This window comes from Pangasianodon hypophthalmus, chromosome 13 (assembly GCF_027358585.1).
Source record: "Pangasianodon hypophthalmus isolate fPanHyp1 chromosome 13, fPanHyp1.pri, whole genome shotgun sequence".
In the NCBI taxonomy this organism is placed as follows: Eukaryota; Metazoa; Chordata; class Actinopteri; order Siluriformes; family Pangasiidae; genus Pangasianodon; species Pangasianodon hypophthalmus.
The window spans coordinates 9035824-9059162 of NC_069722.1; the positions used below are offsets into that span (position 1 = coordinate 9035824).

General features: G+C 39.5%; 2 protein-coding genes across 6 annotated transcripts; one reads left to right on the forward strand and one right to left on the reverse strand.

The window, feature by feature from the left end:
• Positions 1 to 222: 222 nt before the first annotated feature.
• atxn2l (ataxin 2-like) lies at positions 223 to 12276 on the forward strand. Of its 4 annotated transcripts, none has more exons than XM_026916782.3 (24): positions 223 to 565; positions 805 to 911; positions 2069 to 2108; positions 2509 to 2565; positions 2819 to 2890; positions 3544 to 3718; positions 3848 to 3969; positions 4365 to 4456; positions 4751 to 4972; positions 5109 to 5473; positions 5558 to 5641; positions 5756 to 5887; positions 6039 to 6107; positions 6191 to 6252; positions 6371 to 6738; positions 7216 to 7285; positions 7417 to 7566; positions 7748 to 7811; positions 8324 to 8484; positions 8662 to 8794; positions 9284 to 9393; positions 9486 to 9668; positions 11274 to 11466; positions 11760 to 12276. In XM_026916782.3, the coding sequence occupies exons 1-24, from the start codon at positions 545 to 547 to the stop codon at positions 11816 to 11818; spliced, it is 3111 nt and encodes a 1036-aa protein (XP_026772583.3). In that variant the 5' UTR covers positions 223 to 544; the 3' UTR covers positions 11819 to 12276. The 4 variants fall into 4 exon arrangements, with proteins under 4 accessions (XP_026772583.3, XP_034165972.2, XP_053095421.1 ...); XM_034310081.2 differs by having other exon boundaries at positions 811 to 911; XM_053239446.1 differs by lacking the exons at positions 223 to 565; positions 805 to 911 and adding an exon at positions 945 to 1345.
• Positions 12277 to 13137: 861 nt separating this feature from the next.
• On the reverse strand, positions 13138 to 23325 carry lat (linker for activation of T cells). 2 transcript variants are annotated; one of them, XM_026916527.3, is made up of 13 exons: positions 22111 to 23325; positions 19541 to 19645; positions 19366 to 19408; positions 18911 to 18939; positions 17142 to 17202; positions 17008 to 17060; positions 16630 to 16662; positions 16457 to 16520; positions 16255 to 16316; positions 14673 to 14720; positions 14513 to 14569; positions 13698 to 13766; positions 13138 to 13538 (listed from the first exon to the last, which is right to left on the reverse strand). In XM_026916527.3, the coding sequence occupies exons 2-13, from the start codon at positions 19641 to 19643 to the stop codon at positions 13519 to 13521; spliced, it is 642 nt and encodes a 213-aa protein (XP_026772328.1). In that variant the 5' UTR covers positions 19644 to 19645; positions 22111 to 23325; the 3' UTR covers positions 13138 to 13518. The 2 variants fall into 2 exon arrangements, with proteins under 2 accessions (XP_026772328.1, XP_026772327.1); XM_026916526.3 differs by having other exon boundaries at positions 16457 to 16523.
• Between the last annotated feature and the right edge of the window lie 14 nt (positions 23326 to 23339).

Genomic DNA, 23339 nt, shown 5'->3' on the forward strand with positions numbered 1-23339 from the left:
TATACTGGGGCATTTCTTTATGCCAAGGCAGCCGTTCCTCGGCTTTAACCAGCAGGGGAATTTACCAGTGTAATCAAAATATACCTAATAAACCCATTTTTAAAAAATAACCTTGGCGAAAGTTACACGGTGATTTCTAGGAAGCTCAGATGCACCAGGCAAGTATGGCTCACGTCCACGAGCTCCCTGTACCGAGCACGTAGTACGTCATTGCGTCATTAATCCAGTTTGGACCAATCAAAAGAGATTTGCTGAAAGCGGGTTGCCATTATGTTTAAGGCAAATCTTAAGACGTGGTACCGGCTTTTTTAACAAAATTAAGAAATACTGTTTAACACTTTTCTCAAGAGTGCTCATGACATGTTTTCAGAATAAAGACAGAAGAAGATTCTGGGCACTTGGAAAGGAAGCTATCGAGGGGTGCAGGATATTTCTGACGCGTATTCCGAGATTTAGCTAGCTAGCTATCAAGGTTGCTAGCATACGCCAGAGAACACTGAGACGCGCCACAACGTTAGCTGACCGGCCTAGTTAGCGGCTAGCGATGTCTTTCCGCCGCCAGAATGTGAGTATTTAAAAGTCCCCACCTGATTGTAGCAGACTTTTATATACGCAAAATTTATACAAAGGTCGATTAAATTACATTGTGTCAGTTAGCAAACTAGCTAGGTTAGCTAATTGGCTAGCTAGCGTGTTGTAGCTAGTTTCCAGTCGCCGGTCAGCCAGCATGGACATCCTAAAAGCGAAATATCACGTGTAGACAATCATTATACGAAAAATACAATTAAAATAATATTCTTTCAGCAACAGTCTGGACCAAGTGGCCGCAAAACGTCTAATGGACCTTCTGGATCGGCCGGCATGTCACCGACAGTTCCTGGGAGTAACACTACCAGACCAGCCCCTGGAAGGTAATCTGAATCCGGCTTGCTTTTCAGAGAAAAGCCGAGGATTGGTATTTCATCATGAGGCCTACCGGTTAAAGGGGGCGTGTTCATTACGACTAAATGATGAACGGTTCAGAAAAGACCAATTGGACAATATCTTATTGAATTAGCAGACCTGCGGGCCAATTACAGACGAGAAGTCCTGATTGACATCCAGTCTGACCAATGAATTGACCCCGGCTCTAACTCGTGAACGCCCGCCTTCACAGGACGCTTGAACCAATAGAATGGAGAAATTGGGTGATTGACGCTATAACTGACCGATGACTGTTTTCGGGGCGGACACAAACGAGAGATCGGCAGGGTTTTGTTGTTGTTTTTGTAATCCATATGATACAGAACAGTGTTTTGCTTCTCCATTCGAGCAATTTTCGACCGACCGACCGGAAACCTGGAATGCACGTGACGAAAACGTATTAATATATGTTTTTTTAGATGTCATGCCCGCAATAGGTGTGAAAATCTGACATTTTGAGACTACGTGTGATCCCTGCGGCGTTCGGTTTATCCTTTATTGTCACGATGTTATTTGCGCATCCTGGCTAAAGCTAGCCTGTTAGCTGACGCACTGGTTTTGCTAATGTAAACCTGATCAGTATAACACCTAGTGCTGTGACTCGTTATCGTTGTCGCTCGTCGTTAAAAAGTAGAAATAAATGTCAGAATATAACCCGATTGTAAAGCTTGCTTCTTAGCTGTCGCTGATGTTTTGCTAACGTTACTTACTATCATTACACAATGCCACTGTGGCCATGTTTTGGAGCTGAAGGTCCGAATAAGAGCAGTACTAATGTACACGGTCGGGGTACCAGTCCGAATATGAAGCAGAATAATAACATGTAAATGATTAAACACACAGTTTTTAACACTCTAAACGATGATCCACTTGTGGGCACCTTGGATAATTTAAGTTTGTTATACCTTTATTAATAAATACACACAAAAATTGCTTAATAAGCAGTGTGATGTGCACATTGTGTAACATTACATAGGTGTAAACACATTTATTTGAACTTAATGCTTGCGTTTTATATTCTCTGTCCCAGTTCAGTAGTTATGACATTTGAAAAGATGTCACAGTTTTTGTCCTTAACATTTGGTTATCCTTTTATACTTTTCAGGAACAGAAACTCTGTGAAGCCTCCCTCACAGTCTCCTCCTGTATGTAACCTCAACTCAAATATTCTCTCATTCTTCTCATACCTGTGGCTACTTGTCCAGCGTTTTGCTTGCACTTGCCTGCATAGCCTCTTTCACACAAAACCCACAACATTATTGGCACACCTTTACAGGTAGTGTCCTCAATTTGCATTATTTACATTTCCTAATGGCAGCATAGCAGGATGCACACATCCACATCTTGGGGTTGTCCCATTCAATTGCCTTTTTAATCCTGTTTTCACTCGTACCTGCTTCCTGTTTAATTGGCATTAGGTTTGAGTATAAAAATTGCATGTGTGAAAGAGGCATACCCCACTGTCAGCACGTTCTAAATTGACAATCAAGTTCTTCTTTATTTAGAAAACAGAAAGTGACATCCTTCTTTTCCTTTCACTCTTAGGTGTTTGAGGGAGTCTACAATAACTCCCGGATGCTTCATTTCCTCACAGCTGTAGTGGTGAGTTTCCTCATGTTTGCTGAGCCCATGCAATCATCAAGTATCACAGAACAAGTTTGATGAGTACTCAGGATTCAACTTAGTGAATGAGAACAATTTAGTTGTTTCAATGTCTCATTTCTCTCAACATCTGTCTGTTAAAACATATTCTAGCTCTTTTTGAATATAAATTTATTCTCTATTTACTATTTGAACTTCATCCAGCTTTGTCTTTCCTTTTCTTATTTATTTTCTCTAATTCTTCTCCTCCTAGGGCTCTAGGTGTGACGTGCGGGTGAAGAATGGCAGTGTGTATGAGGGGATCTTTAAGACACTAAGTTCAAGAGTAAGCAAGATGCTACTGTGAATTAAACAACCTACCAGTGGACAATTCAAGTGATTTTTTTGTAGTCATGTAATTGAACATTAAAAAGAAAATACAGGGGAAAAAAAACAGAAATCAATTACTCAGTATTATGTCTTGTGTGTGGATAATAATTATCTGTAATTTAATAACAAATTAATGAAATTTTCTTTCTTGATTATTTTATTTAATCATAAGCAGAGTTTGACATTTCCAGGTCCACTGTCTTCAATTTTTATACACTATATATACACTCACTGCGTCGGATGGCATTGTAGAAAGTAGTGCACTATATGCCCAGTAGAACAACAACTGAGATTCATGCACCAAAATGAGGCACTAAATGCCTGCTGGAAAGAAACTGCTTACGTTATCACTTGTAGCACACACACCTTTTTATTTTTAATTAGAAAATTGATGCATATTTGAAAAAATGGGGGGGGAAAAAAATGGACAACTTTTTTTTTTTTTAATCAAGCCAGAGGAAAAGGTCAGTGAAACATGGAGTTATAAATGTTTGATTATTTATTTGCTTATTTAAATACATTAATATTATGACAGTAAAATTAAAGCAAACCCTAGTCTATGTTTTGTCATATTATTGATTTATACTTGATTAAATTGATTTTGCACAGTGTGAGCTGGCAGTGGATGCCGTGCACAAACTAAGGACTGAGGATGGGGATGGCTGTGGAGGTGGTACATCCACACACCCCAGGAGAGAGGAGATCACAGACACAATGATCTTTAGCCCCAGTGATTTGATCACCATGACCTGCAGAGATGTGGATCTCAACTATGCTACACGAGGTGTGTGTGTGTCCGTGTTCGTCCGCACACAATTTTAGACCTCTGGAGTGTTGCAAGTAATGTCTCTTGTAATATTGATCCAGTCTGGTCTGGTGTGGCCTGATTACATTCATTTGTATGTGTTTCTAGACACCTTTACAGACTCGGCGATCAGCTCGTCCAGAGTAAACGGTGATCACAGAGAGAAGGTGCTGCAGAGGTGGGATGGTGGAGACAGCAATGGAGAGAACTATGATCTAGATACAGACACAGTGAGTTGAAACATAACATCCACACTGAAATATTCCCCGCACCCTTAAAGAAAAGCATAGAGATCCATATTATAACACAAGTAACTCTGCTGTCAATGAAGGAACTCTGCTAATACAGCTTATAGGCCCATGTAGATTGACATCTAGGAGCAAGTGAAAGGAATTTCTGGTTTACATTTACATTTACAGCATTTGGCAGACGTCCTTATCCAGAGCACCTTACATTCATCTCATTTATACAACTGAGCAGTTGAGGATTAAGAGTCTTGCTCAAGGACCCAGCAGTGGCAGCTTGGCGGTGCTGGGATTTGAACTCAAGACCTTCTGATCACTCTTTTTGGTTCCTTTCTCTTTCTTTCTATCTCTCTCTCTCTCTCTCTCTCTCTCTCTGATAGTCTAATGGTTGGGATGCCAGTGAGATGTTCCGTTTCAATGAAGAAACATATGGGGTGAAGTCCACCTATGACTCAAGCCTCTCAATGTACACGTGAGTTTCCCTAACACGCACAGCGGAAAGATGATTTTTGCCCTTCTTACTAAGAGTCTTATCTCTTAGTCCGAGCTTGCAAACACAGATTAAGCCTAATGGACAGAAGATGGTTTGGATTGTTTGAGATTTTATATATCAGTAGGATATGTAGAATGGGTCTGCTGACAGTTTATTTTAAGCCAGTGAGAATCAATCAAAGAGCCAGGTAGTGTCTTAATCATGTCATGTTTACACAGAGAAACTTTGTACCTGGAAGATTGATCACTCTTTTTCTTATTGTCTCTCTTTCAGGGTTCCCCTGGAGCGAGGTAGCTCGGAGGGTTTCCGGCAGCGAGAGGCGCGAGCTGCACAACTGGCCAGTGAGATTGAGGCCAGTTCACAGTACCGCCACAGAGTGGCGCTGGAGAACGATGAAGGGAGGAGCGAAGAGGACAAGTACAGTGCTGTGGTGCGGCATGGAGGCGAGAGAGAGAGGGGGAGAGACAGCCCTGGCTTCTCCAACTCTGGGAGCCGGTCAGTATGCCATGTCACTCACCTCAAATCTTACAGTTTCACATCACTGTTTGATTCCTTATGGATGTGCATCATGTTCTGTGCAGTGTGTGTGAAAACAAATATATTCTCTTCCTTCATTGTTGATTTCTGTTAGGGAGGGCAAATACATTCCCTTACCCCAAAGAGCGAGAGAACGAGAAATTGGTGCGTCCAGAAGTGATCGAGAAAGAGGAGGACCCTCCTCCGCACTTCCTAATCGAACAAACAGACCTGCCCCCTCAAGCTCGTCCCCCAGGCCGCCTCTTCCCTCTGGCAGTGGGCAGCCCACGCCGCCTTCTGATAGGAACAGTCCGTTGTCAATCAGAGGTGGATACTCTCCCCACCAAGCACAGTGTAGCCCACCTGCTCAGCCCCGACCCTTAGAGGCAGGCCATGCCAGTCCTCCTGCCCCACACTTGCTCCCCCATTCCCTTTCACACCCTCAGTCTCTCTCTGAGTCTGCACGACCTGTTAATGGAGGTAAGTTGTCTGTGATTATTTTGTGACTATTATAATGCTTGTGATTATTATTCTTTCAATATGACTTTTTTTTTTGTAATATAGTGTCATCTAGAACATCTCCCAAATCTCAAAGGCCTGCACAACCCAGAAGCTTGCGCACGTCCAACTCTCACTCTTCACCTACAGGTGAACCCACTGTTGCACTTTTATTCGTCACATAGTGATTTACAGTACATGGACTAACAAAGTAATTGTCATTATTAATCTCTCCTGTTACCTTCTTTCTTTTTCACTCTGCAGTCTCACATTCCCCTAAACCCGATGCACCCAATCAGGATCCCCCTCTGACTGGTCCTACCTACCTGGACACCTCTTCAGTTAACATGGTGACCCCAAAGCCCTCTGGCCCCACCCCACTCTTCCCTGTAGATGGTGAGCAGCATTAATCCTCCACAATTTTTTGTCATTATTATAATTTATAGCAAAAAGTAATTTTTCCTGATTGTATGTCAAGTTTTCTCTCCGTTTCTGTGTTCTGTTCATTTATTTTCATTTTTTCTTTTTGTTCAACTTTTTGTGTCAGTGAATGAGATTTTATCCAAGGAGAGGACAGAAAGCCCTGCCAGTCCTCAGGAAGGCAAGGGCAGTAAAGGTAATTTTTTAAAAAAAATTATGTATGTTAGTACATGCAAATTTTTGTTTTTGCCTAACTGAATGCCCTCCTTTGTTTTCCAGCTGCCTCACTTCAGCAAAGGTCCCAGATAGAGGAACTTCGCAAGTTTGGGAAGGAGTTCAGAGTGAGTGTAATATGATAATTCAGTTTACTTTATTTACCATCCTATGCTTTATTGGTTTCTTGAGCACTTAAGGATGGTGACAATTCAAACAAACACTTTTCCTGTCTCCCTGTCTCAGCTTCACTCTAGCTCCTCGCCCTCCAGCCCCAGTACTTCAGCCACGCCCAGTGATCCTGCTCAGCCAAGCCCTACCCAAAGCACGCAGACAGACTCCACCCCCTCCACAGAGTCCAAAACGATATCGCCTACAGCTCCATCACAGGAGCTTCCGTCAGATGAAGCAGGCAGGGAAACGAGTGCTGAGGGTCCGGCTGCAGCCACCCCACCATCTGTCACGCCCACCGTCACACCTTCTGCCACACCTGGTGGTGTTTCCCAACCCTCTGGTACAGATGGACAAACAGCAGTGCCGCCCCAGCCTGCGAGGACACCAGGCAGGGAGGACGGCAGACCAGAGGCCGCAGACAGAGCGGAGGGTGTAGCCGAGTGAGTAGGGGGGTGGAGAGGTTGTGAAACAACGTGTTTTATATTTCCATCGCTGCTCATGTGTCTGTTGTCAAACATTAACCCTGTTTAACTATCACCTACCAAATGTGAGTGGATTTGGTAATATGGAGTAGAAAGCTTGTTTTCTAAAACATGAAATTATCAGCTAATTGCTGCTTTCTCCGTTGTTTTGGTTATACTGCACAGGTCAGCAGGTGAAGATTCTTTCTAAAATTGTCAGGAATAATCTTCAACACAGTTTATTACAATAACGAAAAGAAGCTTCAGTGCCACTGTATCAGACATTTAATCACTACACATAAGTGTAACTACTGCCTCTTCTCTTTACAGACTTGTTTTTTTTTTGTTGTTGTTTGTGTTTACACATTACATTTTACAGTTACTGCATCCTTTATCAGCGTAGCCACATTTTTTTTTTTTTTTTTTTAACACCATTTCCTCCTTTGTCCCATACAGTCAAGTGAAGAAGTCCACATTAAATCCCAATGCCAAAGAGTTCAATCCTGCCAAGGCCCCTGTCACTATGGTGAGTGCTCTGGCCTTCAGCTTTCTTTCAGCTTTTTTCTCATGCACACACACACATGCACTCAGGCAGCCTTTCACTTTGTTGTACATTCTATAGCATACACATCAGCTTATGTTGTGTTTGGTGTTCAGGTGAAGCCTTCTGCAACTCCCACAACTCCACGGCCCACACCTCCAAGCCCCTCAGTGGTGCTCCAGCCTCCTGCAGGACAAGGAGCCATCTATAGTCCTCAGTACCTTAGCTACGTTTCAACAATACCCTTACAAGGCCACTCTGTGCAGGTACGTACACGTACACACACACACACACACACACACACACTGTTCTTTCCTGGTCTTCTGTATTTGCAGTTTAAATCTATTTGTGTGACTTGTTCTTATCAGACAGATAGAGGTTTTATGAGGAGGTTTTGATGTGTGAGTGATTGAGAACTAATGTTTTGTTCTGATATGTCTGTGCCAGGCCCCGCAGATGTACCAGTATGCCGTGTCTACCGTGAGCCAGGGAAAGTACCCCAGAGCTAAAGGTATTTTTGAGACAAAACAATTTACCAGCCAAAACTATGCAGATCTCTGACAAGATCTCAGAATATTATCTTAAACAGATTCTTCTGTAAAGTGTTTCATTCATTTCTTTTCCTTTAAATAGTGTATCCACCCCAACAAATGCCTGTCTGCATAAAAATGTTACAGCAAACTTGTGTTCATTATTGACAGTGTTTAGTTTTCTGTCTGCTTCTGGACAATTTGTCTTGTAGCTGCAGACTGAAATATTGCATTAGAAGAGAAATCTTGTTTACTCAAAACTCATTTTAAAAAAGTGTAAGGGCAGTTTTTAAATACAGTCAGTATCTGTGTTAATCGCACATACACTAAAATTTTGAAATATTCCTTGACTAAATATAGTTGCTTACTTATCCAAATAAACTGGGTTTTATTAGTGTAGCTGCTAATACAGTGGATACAAACCACAGGTTCATGTCCTACTTGCATATGCACACAAATAGCCCATGACAACGACTAGCTCTTTCTCGATCAGGCTCAGTGGTTGCCCCTCGTCCAGACCATAACTCCTCGGCGCCTCCTATGATCCAGGCAGCAGCATCGGCAGCAGGTCCTCCTCTTGTGGCTTCTCCTTATCCTCAGTCTTACCTGCAGTATAGCCAGGTCATCCCTGCTATGCCACACTATCCTGGACAGGTATACCAATATTTTAAAGTGCAACAAAACTTTTAGACAACTGTCATCACGTACATCCACACACAGCATGACTAGTATACTATTGATGTTGCACAGAACACTGTTACATGGAATAAAATTGTCCAAACCTTGTCTTTTTCTGAAACATAAAACAATTCTCTCTTTTGTCTTTGTTAGCCGGTGTATTCCATGCTGCAAGGTGGAGCACGGATGCTGAGTTCAGGGGGACACCCTCAGACTCTTGGACCTCCTGGTCCTCAATACCCCGGCCAGACTGAGGGACCGCCAGGAGCCCAGCAGGGCATGTATGGTACGTCCCACACAAAACAGAGTGCACAGTACACTTTCTAAATCTATGCATGAAGTCTGTGTGTATGCACTAAAAAAAAATCAGTATTTATCAAACACATGTATGCACAGCTGTACACAATGAAAAATATAATGAAATCCTACACATTCTGCTTTGCTCAGCTTGTGCAAAGTGAAGCACCCTAAATAGCTGGCTATGGTAAACATCAGTTGTGATCACTCTCATGATCCATCTCATAAAATCTCTCAGCAATTTCCAGTAGTTATGCTTTTCTGCCACTAGGGATTCGGTGTATTAAAACGTGTATGAGAAAACATTCACAACTGATACGACCTGCTGTTTCTACTCCCATCCAAAAGCTTTACATTCTGTGGAATGAATGCTAAGATGTGCTAATTTGCTTGTTGCTTTGAATACATCGATTTATGGATTATCTGTTAACTGGATGTGTAAAATTGCTGACAAAATATCTTGATATTTTGTTTCCAGCCCCCCAGTCATTCTCTCATCACTCAGGCTCCATGCATCCTCCGCAGCCCTCCACCACTCCCACAGGCAGCCAGCCGCCCCCTCAACACCCCGCCCCCAGCCCAGGACAGGTACTAACCCACCACTTAGCACACAGCATCTTACAGAAATGGAGTTGTTATTAATAAAGACTCTCTGTGTCTCTCTCTCTCTCTCTCTCTAGTCTGGTCAATCAGGTCCACAGCCACAGACCTTGTATCATTCTGCTCCCCTGTCAGCTCCCACTCCCCCTAACCTGCCCCCAGGCCACAGCTCTCCCCAGGCCTCATACCCCCTCCAGGGCTACAGCCTGCCAGGACACCAGCCCCTACCCCACCCCTACCAGTCCATTGGGCAGCTCACACAGGTACTGCATGTTCACACACACACACACACACACACACACACACACACACTGTCTCAAGCACCTTGAAATTGCAAAAGGCCTAACAGTGTGCCTGAGTCATTTCTCATGGTTTCACTGGAAGAGGAAGTTCACAGAAAGCAAAACCAGTTTGGTTTGGTTCCAGAACCACAATGCTGGCTGGAACTGAGAATTGGTGACGTCAGGAGCTTTGGGATAGCATCGCTGAAGGTTACTGTTGAGATTAGGGAAATGAATATTGCATGGTTTAAGGCAGGAGTATCAGGAGCAAAAAAACAAAAACAACTAAATTTGAGCTCACGGCTAATATTAAAGCATTAGTATTGCAACATCTACACAAAGAGTCTATACAGTTGAATGCAAAAGTTTTTATGTTCCTCAGAATTCTTTTTTGAAACCATGTGTTAGTTATTGTTTTCCTAATAAACACCTATTACTTTGTAGCCTAAATATCAAATAAGTCTAATTTATGTATATTAGGAAGCAGTATATTTATTTATACTGCCACATTAAGGTTTCTAATGACTTTAAAGTCAGCTTATCTTCAGTTTAAGTTTTAAGACATTAAACAGGATCAAATCACAAGATCTAAAATAGAAATTACTGACCTTTCACAGAGATGGTGAAGTAGATAAAATGGTTTCAAACTGTTAAAAGACATCAACAGTAAACAACCACCATTTAGAAAAAGAAGAATCCAAAACAAAGCCAGTTGGAAAAAAATGTTTTGACTCTCCTACTGGTGGAATTTAGTTGGTTCTTCTCACTAGGGGCTCAAACAAACACCAGCACTGTACCAGTAGAAGGGTAGCTGTGGCTTGCTGCCCATTTAGATGCAATGCATGTAGGTTCAACTGCTACGAAAGTGTGCAGTAAGTAAGGAATAAAACATGACAGGATAGTGTGATACCATTACCATGCTGAGGTTGATTATTTTCTTATAACAGCATGTCCTATATTGTTTTCTTTCTCTTATGCTAACAGCAATTTGCCAAGACTAACAATTTATTAAAGAATGACATACCTTTTATCTGTTTATACTTACATTTAATGTTGTGAAATTTCCGTGAAACAAGTTAGTTTCTGTTATCACTTACATTACGTCAGCAATAAACATTCTCTCATTGTTCCCTCACCAGCTTGTCTTTGCTTCCCTGTTGAGGTTAATAAGACAAAAAATGCAGCTTGTACTAGAGGGAAAGTGCAGCCTTCCATCCTCAAGACTTTCGTATGTCAGAAAACTTGAAGCAGTAGCCTTTTGCCTGACTGCTGACACCAAGTATACTAAATAAACCTCACAGGAAACTTGACAATTATACATTTTTAAAAACCTATTTATGTGGAGCGACCGCCATATACATTCATGTGATTTAGCTGTTGGTATAAAAACACAAAGTACTAATAGCTGCATTAGTAGCCGCTTTAAGGTGCTTTAGGTTCTCAGAGCTCATCTCACACTCAAGCTCAAGTCGAAGCAAAGTAATTAAACCCCACAAAGCCTTTTGTTATAGCATTCTCACCTAGAGATAGTGTGTCGTTATTGTGACTCAGTGAGTGATGTTATGTTTCTTTCCTGCTTTCTCTCAGGCTCATGTCCAAGGAGCACTGTCGGGTCCTCACCACTCTGGGGGTCATGGGCCTCCCCCGATGATGCTGCTTCATGCTGCTCCTCCTCCCCCTCAGCAGGGTTCCGGTCCTGGCCCCCAGCACCCTACACATGCACCCCCACCACCCCAACAAGGAACTCATCAGCACTACACCTACATCGGGCACCCGCCAGGTGAGGCTTCAGCACCGGGACATAAACCAAACTTGCATTTTCTGTTTGTCTGACTTGTTTTCAGTACTGTAAATGCGGAGAGACTTGCACCATACTAACAGAATTACACAGCAACATCATTTCACTTCTCTATTGTAGTTTACAGAAAAAGGAGTCTAGTGCACACATTATCAACTGTATACTAAAAGATTTGTAGTACTTGAAATGCTTGTATTGCAGTAAGGTGTGCAATAAATAAATGTATGAAGCATTGGTTCAGATGTTGTAGAAAGTTTATTTTGTTTGTTTTCCAGCTGTGCAGGTGCAGCCCCACCCTCCTCAACAGATGCCCTTCCACCCTCCTGGAAACTGAGTCAGAATTCAGGCTCCATCTGCCCCTGATCTTTGGAGTGAGAGTTTCTCTTGCTGATTCTGGACCAGGCTCACCTACACACTAACACACACACACATGCGCACACACACACGCACACACACACACACACAGAGACACACACACAAAACCTCTTTCCCTTTGCTCCAGAAACAGACTTTTTTTGTTTTTATTCTTATCCATTGGAAGGACTTTCCTTTTTTCTTTAAGTTGAAAGGACGGGCACACAGAGTGTGTCTAAAATGGAGGGAATGAGTGAAAGAGTGAGAATGACCAAGTGAGCATGATGGAATGAAACAAAGCTGAAAGAATGAGATGTTTTATAAAAAATAGCAAGATTTCTCCCTTCCTCCTCAACCCCTAATTAAATAAATAATAAAATGTCTAAAAAAAGGAAAAAAAAAATAAAATATACCAAAAATAAACAAAATTTCAAACTCTAAACAGTGGTGTTGTCATGTTGGCTTTAATGTTGTTTAATTTTGTTTGTTAAAAATCATTTTTCTTTAAAAATTTGTCTTTTGAAGAAAAAAAAAAAGAAACTATAAATTAGCCACCAAATTAGACACAAGTTAATCATGGGCATCTGTGAGCTGATGTATATGAAAGTGGGCATTTGGCGTGTTCAGCTGTGGTGGTATTTGAACCGCAGGTTGACATGATGTGGTGGCACAGCTGCACATGTGTTAGCTCTGAAAAAGTAAATAGTTTCTTAAACAATTTACTTTTTAAAAAAAGAACAATAGAGAAATGCTGAAGAAATGTTTTTCTTTTTTTATTTGAATAATGTGCAATATTCTCTTGAAGGGTAGATTTGTTATATGAATTCAAGTTCTAATGTAATCAACGCATTTATTAAGATGAAAAAAAAAAAAAAAAAATCAAGCCCAGCATGTGTGATTTCACACTTTCTGAACAGGGGGTGCAAGAGAGACATCTTCATAAAGATATCATTCAGGCAGCATCAGTATGCAGAATAAAAGATATTCCTTGTCTGGTTTCCCTGTAAATGATAATCCACTTGATAATCTCAAACGACCAGATAGGAAAATAATGCAGAATTCACATCATTGGCAACAAATTAATTACATCATAAATTAATAAACGAATAAAGGTTTTGGCACACCTAGGCCAGTTTCCCTGGATTTTACCACTGAGTGCAGTGTTTTCCCTGCTCCCAACACACCTGATCCTGGAGGTCCTCCAGGACCAGAGTTGGGGACTTCTTGCTTTAAACAGTTTGGCTTTGTCTTGCCATAAGCAAGACCCTTATCTGAGACTCACAGTGATGGAGAAACGTGTTTGGTGGTGCATAATTTATTTCAGTTATCAGGCAACAAAGTTACAGAGCATTACATTATTTTACATACAATAGCCAAAGAACAACTGATTTCATCGCAATTATAATAAAAATGTAAAATAAAAAAAACCCTCATGTTTTAAGTCAGAAAATATGTGAGTAAAAGATAATATTCTCAGGAATTGTCAGCAAATCCTGTCAACAGGACATAGGAAAAAGTATGGTGAAATATAATTAAATGGTTCTTATTTTCTTACAGAATAAATTTCTTAAGGTTATTCTGTCCATCTGTAACATTTTTGTCCACATTTAAATATGTGGTATAGACACAATGTGAAGCTTCTGTATAATCTGATGGTGATTCAAGTCTTGGTATTTTTAATCAGCCCAGGTGGAAGTTAACTGGAGCAGGACCAGAAAGAAGAGAGAGAAAGCTGAAGTAAATAACTTTTATAAGTGTCTATATTGCATGTGCTATGAAAGTGCATCGTATACCCTCATAACGGGCTTACACTGAATAAAGAAAGTCTCATCATTATCAGCAAAGAATCTGAAGCTTACCGTGGTTAGGAGCGTTTACGTAGTCAGAGCTGCCCTGGTCGTCACTGCTGCAGCTCCCAAGTGAGCCAACTGGAAGGAAACACAATAGTTAAATGAACTTATTAATTTGTATGTTTATTTATGATTCAGGGCAGCATAATATAGGAAAGCGCTATCTACCCTCTTCTGCATACAAGAGCTCGTAGTTCGCCTGCTATTGGCTACTTATTGTCAAGAGATAAAGAGTATGCCATCCCTCCTACCCAGAGAGCATGGCCAATTTTGCTCCCTTCACTCCCAGGCGTAGATGACTGGGGCATCTTTAAGATTTGAACTCACAATCTCCTGATGGTAGGGCAAACACTATTCTGCTGTTCCACTCAGGAGCCATATAGTTAAATGTAAACATTCTCAGTGGCCCAGACAATTATTCTCTTCCATTTGTAGAGGTAGTGAAGATACAAGTGATCTTTATCTGCAGAACCAGAACGCAATATTTAAGTTGGTCATTTGGCAGGTGGTATTATCCAAAGAAACTTACAATTGGACTGGAATACAAGCCAAACATACAGATGAGCCATTGACGATGAACAGCCTTGCTCATGGGCCCATTTCTGTGAATGTGAGCACACAACCTTCCAGGTACTAGCTTAAACCCTTAACCAATGAGCCACCACTACGACCATTGAGGATCTAGTGGATCTAAACATCCTGGAAAACCTCCAGCTACTACTCCAAACTCTGTAAAAGTCCTCCAAACCAAAGCACAGGTCCAAGACCTCAAAGTGAAGGTCATGTATAAAGAAAGAGTGTGAAGTAGACATCTTCAAACTTACCAGGAGTTTCAGTTGCAGGTACTCTGTCCTCGTTGACATTTATATAATGCTGACTGTCTGTGAGCACGAACATTTGAACAGATTAAATGAAGTTTGTGTTACATTGTGCAGAGTGTGATGAGTCACTAGGACAGGCCTATAACTCCAGCCCATATCCTACCTGAATCATCATCGTTGTCATCATTTTCAATGTTCTGGTAACTCTGCCCTAGAAAATCAGCATAGAAACCACAAGGACCTTTTGAGTTCACCACAGTACTGAGAGCTGCGTTCATTTGTTCTGAGAAGCTCATACATTATATCGCCTTACACGTTTAGTGTGTGAATTTTACGTGACTTTTAGATACCGCACGTAATGTTTCACACACATGTAGGGCATGTAGTTTTATTTATATCATTATCACATGTGTTTTTCCATGTGATCAAATACATGATCACAAACAAAATGTATGTGATATTTTTAAAAAGTGCAAAAGTTTGCATTCCCCATGATAAAATATTAAAATAATTACCTGGATCTAAAATATCCAAAAATGTAAAAAAATGAAATATTGGTGCATCCTGGAGCAAGACAGCAATTCAAATCATATGGCAACAACAACAGAAAAATTGTTTGAAAAGAACAAAAAGATAGAAGTCCAAGCTGTGTCATGACCTTGAGTGAATCTAAAAAACCCAAAACACACATTCTCCAAAACAAGCTAATCAAATCTTAAAGACAAGAACAACGGGGAATGATTTTTTTTCTCACCTTGTTTTTCCTCCATGATTTCTTTAATCATGAAATAGTGCAAATATTACGGGATTAGAATTGATAAATGTATATTCGAAGGATTGAGGGTTGTCTGTGTACAGAAAAATTCAACATATCAACGATTATATGTTTTTCTTTGTTAAATAACAACACCATAGTCAATGTGAAACGAATGTTACTATAGAAACGATAACATATTAGAACATGCATTAATTTAAACCTTGAAGCCGCAACTGTTAGAACTTCCTGTTGTTAGAACAGCTGTTATAGAAAATTAATCAACACCTTCTGGATTTGAAAATTCAACAGAGCTTGGGTATAAAGAATTATTTACATCACATTCAGAAAGGGAGAGGCAAACGTTTGAACTGATATTGCTTCGATCACTATTATCTTAATATATAATATATATTATATCTTAATATATAATAATATAATTTTGCTATAATAAAAGAATGTCTTGGAAAACTAACACTTTCTTGTTAATTCTTCTTAAATGACTTTACTATATTTATTTGTTTAAAAGGAACAATACACATTAATCACCATGAGTATTTATGATATAAATATGTCAGATTTAGCCAAATAGATCATTTTCATCTGCTGTCCCTGGGTAGATTGATGTTAAAACAAAAAGAACAGATAGGAATGGAAGAAAAAAAATCACGAAACAACATTAGAAGAACATGGTTACACAGCACTGCAGGAAATACTGCAGGAAAATACTGCAGGAAAAACAACCATACACACTAGAAATTCAAACCATTACACAATTAATTTTATATATATATATATATATATATATCTATCTCCTATGGGGTGTGCAAACTTTTGCAACTGTGTTCTGGTATCAAACCCTGGCTGATTTTTTGCATTGTTTCTTGCAAAACTTTATGTGATTTAAGATTTTGTTTTAAGCCTTAATAGTGAAAAATAAAAGAAAGAAAGAAAGAAAGAGAAAAAAACTGTGGACTTTTCTTCAACTAACCTGAATTCAACGAAGAGGCGAGATTCTGCTGGGACACATTTTGGTCATCTGGTAACACGTCCCTAAAAAGAGCAAATCCAATCATGTTTACATGAGCATTTATAGAAATGTAATAAAATGAGACAGGCATGTGGAAGATATGTATGTATTTATTTATCAATTCAGTCAGAATTTTGGAGGTAAGAAATAAACATGAACTTACAGATAGTCCGGATAGTCTGTAGTCTTTTCAGGAGGCTGCTCATAGCTTACTGCATCATTGTCCACTACTGACACAACATATAATCAGCACATTCAACCCATAACACACTTCCTCTTGCTCAAATTTTATTCAACAACTAGACAAGAGCAATAAGTAATTATTTTTGCCCTCACCATTTTGGTTGATGTAATCACTCTGGCTTCCACCTTATTAAACAAAGAGTTCAAACACAAATAGTTCAAACACTCTAACCGATAACAGTTTCATTTGCATTGCAGTGTAACTTTTAAACCTAAAGTATAAATAAATAAATTTAAACCTATGTATAAATTTATGTAGTCCCTTGTAGTTCTGTGTTGTTCTGTCTTATGTAGCACCTTGGTCCTGGAGAAACGTTGTTTCATTTCACTATGTACTAACTGAATGTATATGGTGGAAATGACCATAAACTCCACTTGACTTGACACTTGACACTAAAGGTTGCACATCTCTTTGTGTGAATGTACAGGAAGCAAGTGTTCCAAAGAAAACGATGACTGCTGCAATCTCACCATCAGAGGAGGGACAAGCAGAGCTCCGCCTCACATCAGTCAGCAATGGAGAACTGATAAGCAGAGACAACATGAGGCTCATGTGCATAATTTACAAGAGTGAATGTGTGTTCATAGATGGAGAGCAGACTCACGTCATGTGCTGGTGTTGAGAAGGATGAACTGATATGCCAGGGCAAGGAGGAGTCTCTCCGTCTAAGAGATGAAATGGAGGAAATCAGCTGCTGTCATCAAAAATGTCTTATTAAATTCAGAAATACAGCTTGTCTATTTACGGTTTTCTGTCAAAATAGCAATGCTTACACTTCTGTTCTTGGTGTTTTTGGGGTGTAAGTAGCTATTCTCTGTGACCATTGCTATTCACACAGTATAGCTACTTACACCCCAAAAACACCAAGAACAGAAGCGTGCATGTGTAACAATGTTAATAAAGGCACACCTTAAAGATTTTTAAAGCATCATAGCTAAGCTAGCCAGCTACAAACACAGCACTGCACTAATGATGCCAGCTATGTATTTAGCTTAGCTAATTTAACCTCTCCCGTAGAAGCTAGGTGTCTTTAACTTTAGTGTCTAGCTAATGTCTGTTAGGCTAAACATTATAACATGTAACTAAAACTAAGCACTGATAAGCTAATGTTAATCTAATACATTGTATAAACCTGGATCCAAGGTTGCTAGCAAGCTACCTAACAACATAATTCACATGTGAAAACCAGTAGTCAAGTTAATGCGAATTGGAAATAAATTTGATGCAAATAGTACATTTCTGTTTATACCTTCTGCCTAAACAAATCACAATAATTATGTTAAACTGCACAAATAATATGCTCATAAAGGCTTATCTGCAAATATACTGATGGAAAAAATGAATTGTATTTGAAGAAATTTTCTGGAATGAGAAAACTACACGCTGTAAATTTTTGTGGTTAAAAAAAAAGAAAAAAAAGTCAAGCTTGCTTTTTGCCCAATAACTGGCAATGAAGCACGTGCAGCGACGCAAAAGCAGTTAGGTGCACTTTCACCCCATTAAGTCTAGCTGGAAAAATGCACACACTCATTCATACCTAGGGGCATTTATCTTAGTCAATTCACCTGCTGGTATGTTTTTGAGAAGTGAGAGAAAACTGGAGAACCCAGAGGAACCCACATGAACATAGCGAGAACATGCAAAACTCCACGCAGACAGTAACCAAGCTCAGAATCAAACTGGGGACCCTGGAGATGTGAGGCAGCAACGCTACCCACTGTGCCACCATGCCACCTTGTGCAGTCTATAATGAATCAAACTGTGCATCAAATGTTTGACAGGGACGTTGGAACGCTACGTTAACGTGCCGGCGCTGCCAGTCACTCCACTGCAGACAGTTTCAGCAGATGGGTGGCTGTTGAGTGTATTTTTTACTGACCACACTGAAGGTAGGAATTTCGGTCCAGCCCTCATACATGCTACATACTCCTGTCGGGATTGTAAATTGTTGCGTTTCACTTGGACCTCTTATTCTATGTTAATATTAAGGCTCTTCCTCATTCCAACAAACATATTTTCAACACAATTCCTTTTTCCCTGAATGACATGAAAGAGATGACATGAATGAGAGAAGATGGGGTACTAATGTACTAATGTGGTACTAATGTAATTCATCACAGCTTAATCTTAAAATCCCAGAGAAGGTTTCCATTTTGAGTCTTGTTCTTCTAAAAGTTTCATACATCATTTCCGGAAATTTGTCGCTGCTTTGATCATTAGGAATCTAGATCTAGACCTGCTCTGTTGTTAACAGTGTCAAAAGATCTAGGACTTCTACATTAAGATGTGCCTTGTTTTAAGTTTGTAAAAAAAAAATTAACATTTAAGTGTTTTTAATTTTTTTTTTATTATTATTATTTTCTTTTTACTTACAGGGGCGGACAACTGTAAAACCTTGGCTCCTGTAAGAAGGGAGAGATATATGAGACCTAGTACACACAAACACAAGTATATGCCAACGTCACCTAGCCACAAATGATGGAAGACAGTAAAAAATCTGATACAAGAAGCAAGATAAGGTTTGAAGCTAAAAGGTGTTCATTCATAGTCTTTATTATTTGTGTGCAAAAAAACAGAATACGATGATTAAAAATGGCAAAGCTGAATCTCAGTAGAAGAATGCAGGATGCACGGATACAATGTTAAAAAGGGGTTTTTGGGTTCTAGTTGTCTAAAGGTCTTTTACTTGGAACCCTTTCTGGAAAGGAAAGCCTCTAGAACTGTTAAATGTTTTTCCAGAGAGAAAACTTGAAGAACCCATAGACAAGTATGACCAAAGCAGAATGGAAAAGGTGAAGTAGAACATCAGTGATTAGATCATCTCTTACGGTGCATAACTGTTGTGTGGATCATGTTGTTGTCTTATATATACTAAAAGAAAACAAAGGAAAAAGTATTATTACACAATGCTTTAAGGGAAGGATTGAGTTAATATTTACTGTATATGGTGTTTCAAGTGATAGAAGGATCTGGTTTGTGCACATCATTTATTTCTTATCTTACTTGGTTGGCTGTTTCCTTTGCAGTTCAAGCAAAGACCAGTCAGGATGATGAACAGCACAACAACTGCCACACCTACCACAGTCAAAAGTGCAGTGGAATCCATACCTGAGAAATTATTCAGCATTTTAATTAACTTGTTGTATCATTTTAAAAAAAAATACCGATCAGTCTTAAAATCTGAGAAAGACGTGAGACAAAACACTTCTACACTCGTCCTCCGAGGTACATGATTATTCTCGTCGGTGCAGAGGTATTGTGAACTGTCTTAATTACAACCCCATTTTACATTTAGCTCATTGTAAATCTGCGCTTGTATGTCTTTCTTTTTATTATTTAGGTTGAGAGAGCACGCTTCTGCATGTTACAGCAGCATGTCTGACCACTGGTGGCTTTTCTGTAGCTTCCAGCAGAGTTTTCGTTTGCAGCGACGAACCACTTTTCTCACAGCCTCTTCAAGCTTATTCATTTCTGATTTTTAAATTTTAACTTTACTTTACTATTTAATGCAGTCTAAAGACGAGTAGGCCAGGTTTCCATTTCACTGCAAGTAATATACTGTATATAATTGTATATGTGACAAATAAAAATCTTGAATCTTAATCATTAACTTACAGATGTAACGAACATGCCTGCTGAACAAAGTGAAGTCCCAGAAACCATCTCATCCTTTTTACTACATCAGTTTCACTTAAATTACTGAATAAATGCTTTAAGATACAAGGAGAGGGTTTAGAGGGTTAAAATGAGCATTTAAGCTATTTGGAGCAGCTGTTTGGAGCATGTTTACTGCTCATATGAGTGAGGGCTCTTTTTCGCTCATGTGCAGAATTGATGACAATTGTTCTGAGGACAGCTCTACCTTGGAGGCCAGAGGAAAATCACAAAGCTAGCTTTTTGAACGTCATGTTCATTCCCCAGCTAGGAAGTGCTGTCTTTTAATTTTTTTGATGCACTGTAAAAATAGTCAGACTGTCACCATTTATATGGTGTTGGAAAAAAATTTTTTTATGGTCATAAGGTATATAAACCATAGAGTGTTTTGCTTAGATTATTAATCAGCTAAATGGCTAGTTAGTGTTAACTGCAAACATTCTTGGTAACTAGCATGCTTGTTCTTTTTTTTTCCAGTAGTGATATTAAACTACAAAAATGGACAGAAAACTACCTAGCTCCATGCTGTATATAAACTATTAAGATTTTTGATCATCAACATTAGCTTGTTTGGGAGTGTTAATAGCAATCATTCTTGACAACTAATATGATTGTTAATTTTAGCAAACTAAATGCTCAGAAAGCTACCTAGCACCATACGTTATACAAATCATAAACTCTTTTATAATTGCTAGCCTTAGCTTGTTCGGTCGCTAGATGGTTATTAATACTAGCTCACTTTTTGGATTTTTCATCCTGATTGATAGTTAAATTATCTATCAACTACATTTTTTTTGGAAAAATACAAAGCTGCCTCTGAGGCAGTTTTTTTTTTTTTTTTTTTTTTTTTAAGTTCTGCCTGCTCGTTGTCTGACGATTTTCTTCTGTCTCTGAAGTAGCGCTGTCTTCAGAAATATAATTTATTGGTAACTGTTGCATGACTGCTCTTTTTTTAGTTACTTTTTAATTACTTTTTCTTTCTTAAATAGCACGAATATTTCTTTTTGGGGGGTTTACGTACTTTTTCATGTAAACCTTTCTAGTCAAATACATGCAATGAAGCGACATCAATATCTGAAGACAAAATTACTGTAGTTACACCTTAACAGTTTCATAATCTAATTAATCTCGTGGCATCAGTGCCATTGCAGTTCTCAGCCTATGCTGCTGTGTCTATATGCATGTGAGTGCGTTCATTGCCAGGAAACGGATTTCCTGTATTTTGCAGTTAGATGAGAAAAAGGAGAAAAAAAAGTACATCACAAGAAATTGACTCGGCCTAGGCCTCTCTGTTACACCTACATCTGCACGGCCTCTTTCACCCAAACCCCAAAAACCAGGGCCGCAGCATATCCACCTCCATTTTGTGCCACCCTGAGCATTTCTAAATGCCAAGGCCAATCTGAATCAATGCTTACTGAGTGCCCACACTGTGGAGTGTTACTATAGACATTTTTATAACATTAACGTAATAAAATGGTAATGAAATAAGAGAAATCAAGAAAAGAAAAGGAAATGCATCAATGATTGTTTAGGAAATCACATTTACTATTATGCGCTTTAATCAAATGAATCATGTACAGTTCAGACATAAATACAATATAATACATTTTTATTTCAGTGGCAACAAAAGAAAGAAGAAATATATGTGAAAATGAGGTTTCCTTAACAGACTTTGTTGTGGTGTACCACTGGCTAGACCATTTGCCCACCAAATGACCTTTGTATACCAGACTGCTCATGTAAAGCTGATGAAGCTGATAGTGATGGTGAACTGGGAGCAGCCACTGGGAGCAGTTACTGAATAAAATCTTACTCAGTATTGTTTTAAAGTTGCTCTCTGACCCCAAACAGTGCATGAAGCAAAATGTGCACTTTTAACAAAAATTACAGTATGACCAAAAGTTAAAAAGACTTACCGGCACCGTCGCAGCACGGGGTAGGATCTGCCTGTCAGGGTGCTGAGCCGAACCAGAGGCCAGTTGTCACGCGTCACACACCAGAGCAAATTCACCACCAGTTCACACTCTGAGTTTCACCATCTTGGTTCTCCCACTTTTCATCTACACCTAAGCCTCTTGTTGCTCTTGTCTGACTTTCAACACTTTTCTCTCATCAGTCCAAACAGTTCATAGTCTATTTACACAGTCATAGATGAGTGTTGTAGAGAAATAGGCCATCCCTAAACTTTTTCTTTCTTTATCTTTCCTGTGCCCGCTCTCTCTCGCTCAGCCTCTCGCTCCTCATAGGCTCTTTCTCAATGTCGTCGCAGCCTCCACCTCCAGTTTCTAAGCTAATCTCTCTGAGTTGTTTCTTGCTCATTCATCTGCCTGGCTTCAGCTCTGCCCTTCTCCCTATGAACTTTTTTTTTGTTTGTTTGTTTTTGCTTGTGCTTTGTATTTAGTCTCATTATTTTCCACACTTGATGTAGACACTTAAGTTTACAGTACACAATACACACAAGCAAAATTAACAAACTTCAGAGATGTCATTTGTTATATACTTTAAAACAAACACTGAATTGAATACCTTTCGTTACTTAAGCACCACAAGGTAACCTACATTTTCCTTTTATTATCAGATAACCACCGCTTATTACACAGAATCATACTGTGTACTAACGATCATGCAGAGATCATAACCTCCATGTAACCATTTCTCTTTTCTGAAGAAAAGTGAGAATTTATTAAATTTTACTATGAAATGGAGTGCTGTTTTATTAAACAACTCAGTAATAGCCACCTATCACAGGGTTGGTTGATTTAAGAAAAATGAACAAAAATGAACAGAAATATCAGATTATGCCTCTTTTCAGAGTTTCCCGTCTCAGCTGCCAAACTCATGACATTTAGCTTCAATGCACACACACCTCACACTTGCATTAAAGCAGTTGCATAAATCATCACCATACCACTACAGCTCAGAGTAGTCGAGAACTGTTTTCATGTTGCATTTGCTCGGCTAATTTGCAATGTAGTGAGAAATTTACCGAACCTGTTTCTCCCACCTACAAACAGGAAACCACAGCAACTGAAGACAACATCATGCTCCCCATCAGAGAGAGAGAGAGAGAGAGAGAGAGAGAGAGAGAGAAAGAGGCAGGATGAGTAACACTGCTGGAAAGGTGGTTGCTAAGGACAGAGCAGAA

Coding starts and splice junctions, on each gene's coding strand:
- lat (XM_026916526.3), bottom strand. CDS start 19,643: ATGGATTCCACTGCACTTTTGACTGTGGTAGGTGTGGCAGTTGTTGTG. Junction 16,663..17,007: donor TGCTTGTCCCTCCTCTGATG/GTGAGATTGCAG, acceptor TTGTTTAATAAG/GTGGAAGCCAGAGTGATTAC. Junction 14,570..14,672: donor TGACAACGATGATGATTCAG/GTAGGATATGGG, acceptor TCGTGCTCACAG/ACAGTCAGCATTATATAAAT.
- atxn2l (XM_026916782.3), top strand. CDS start 545: ATGTCTTTCCGCCGCCAGAAT. Junction 6,108..6,190: donor GGAAGGCAAGGGCAGTAAAG/GTAATTTTTTAA, acceptor TTTGTTTTCCAG/CTGCCTCACTTCAGCAAAGG. Junction 9,669..11,273: donor CCATTGGGCAGCTCACACAG/GTACTGCATGTT, acceptor GCTTTCTCTCAG/GCTCATGTCCAAGGAGCACT.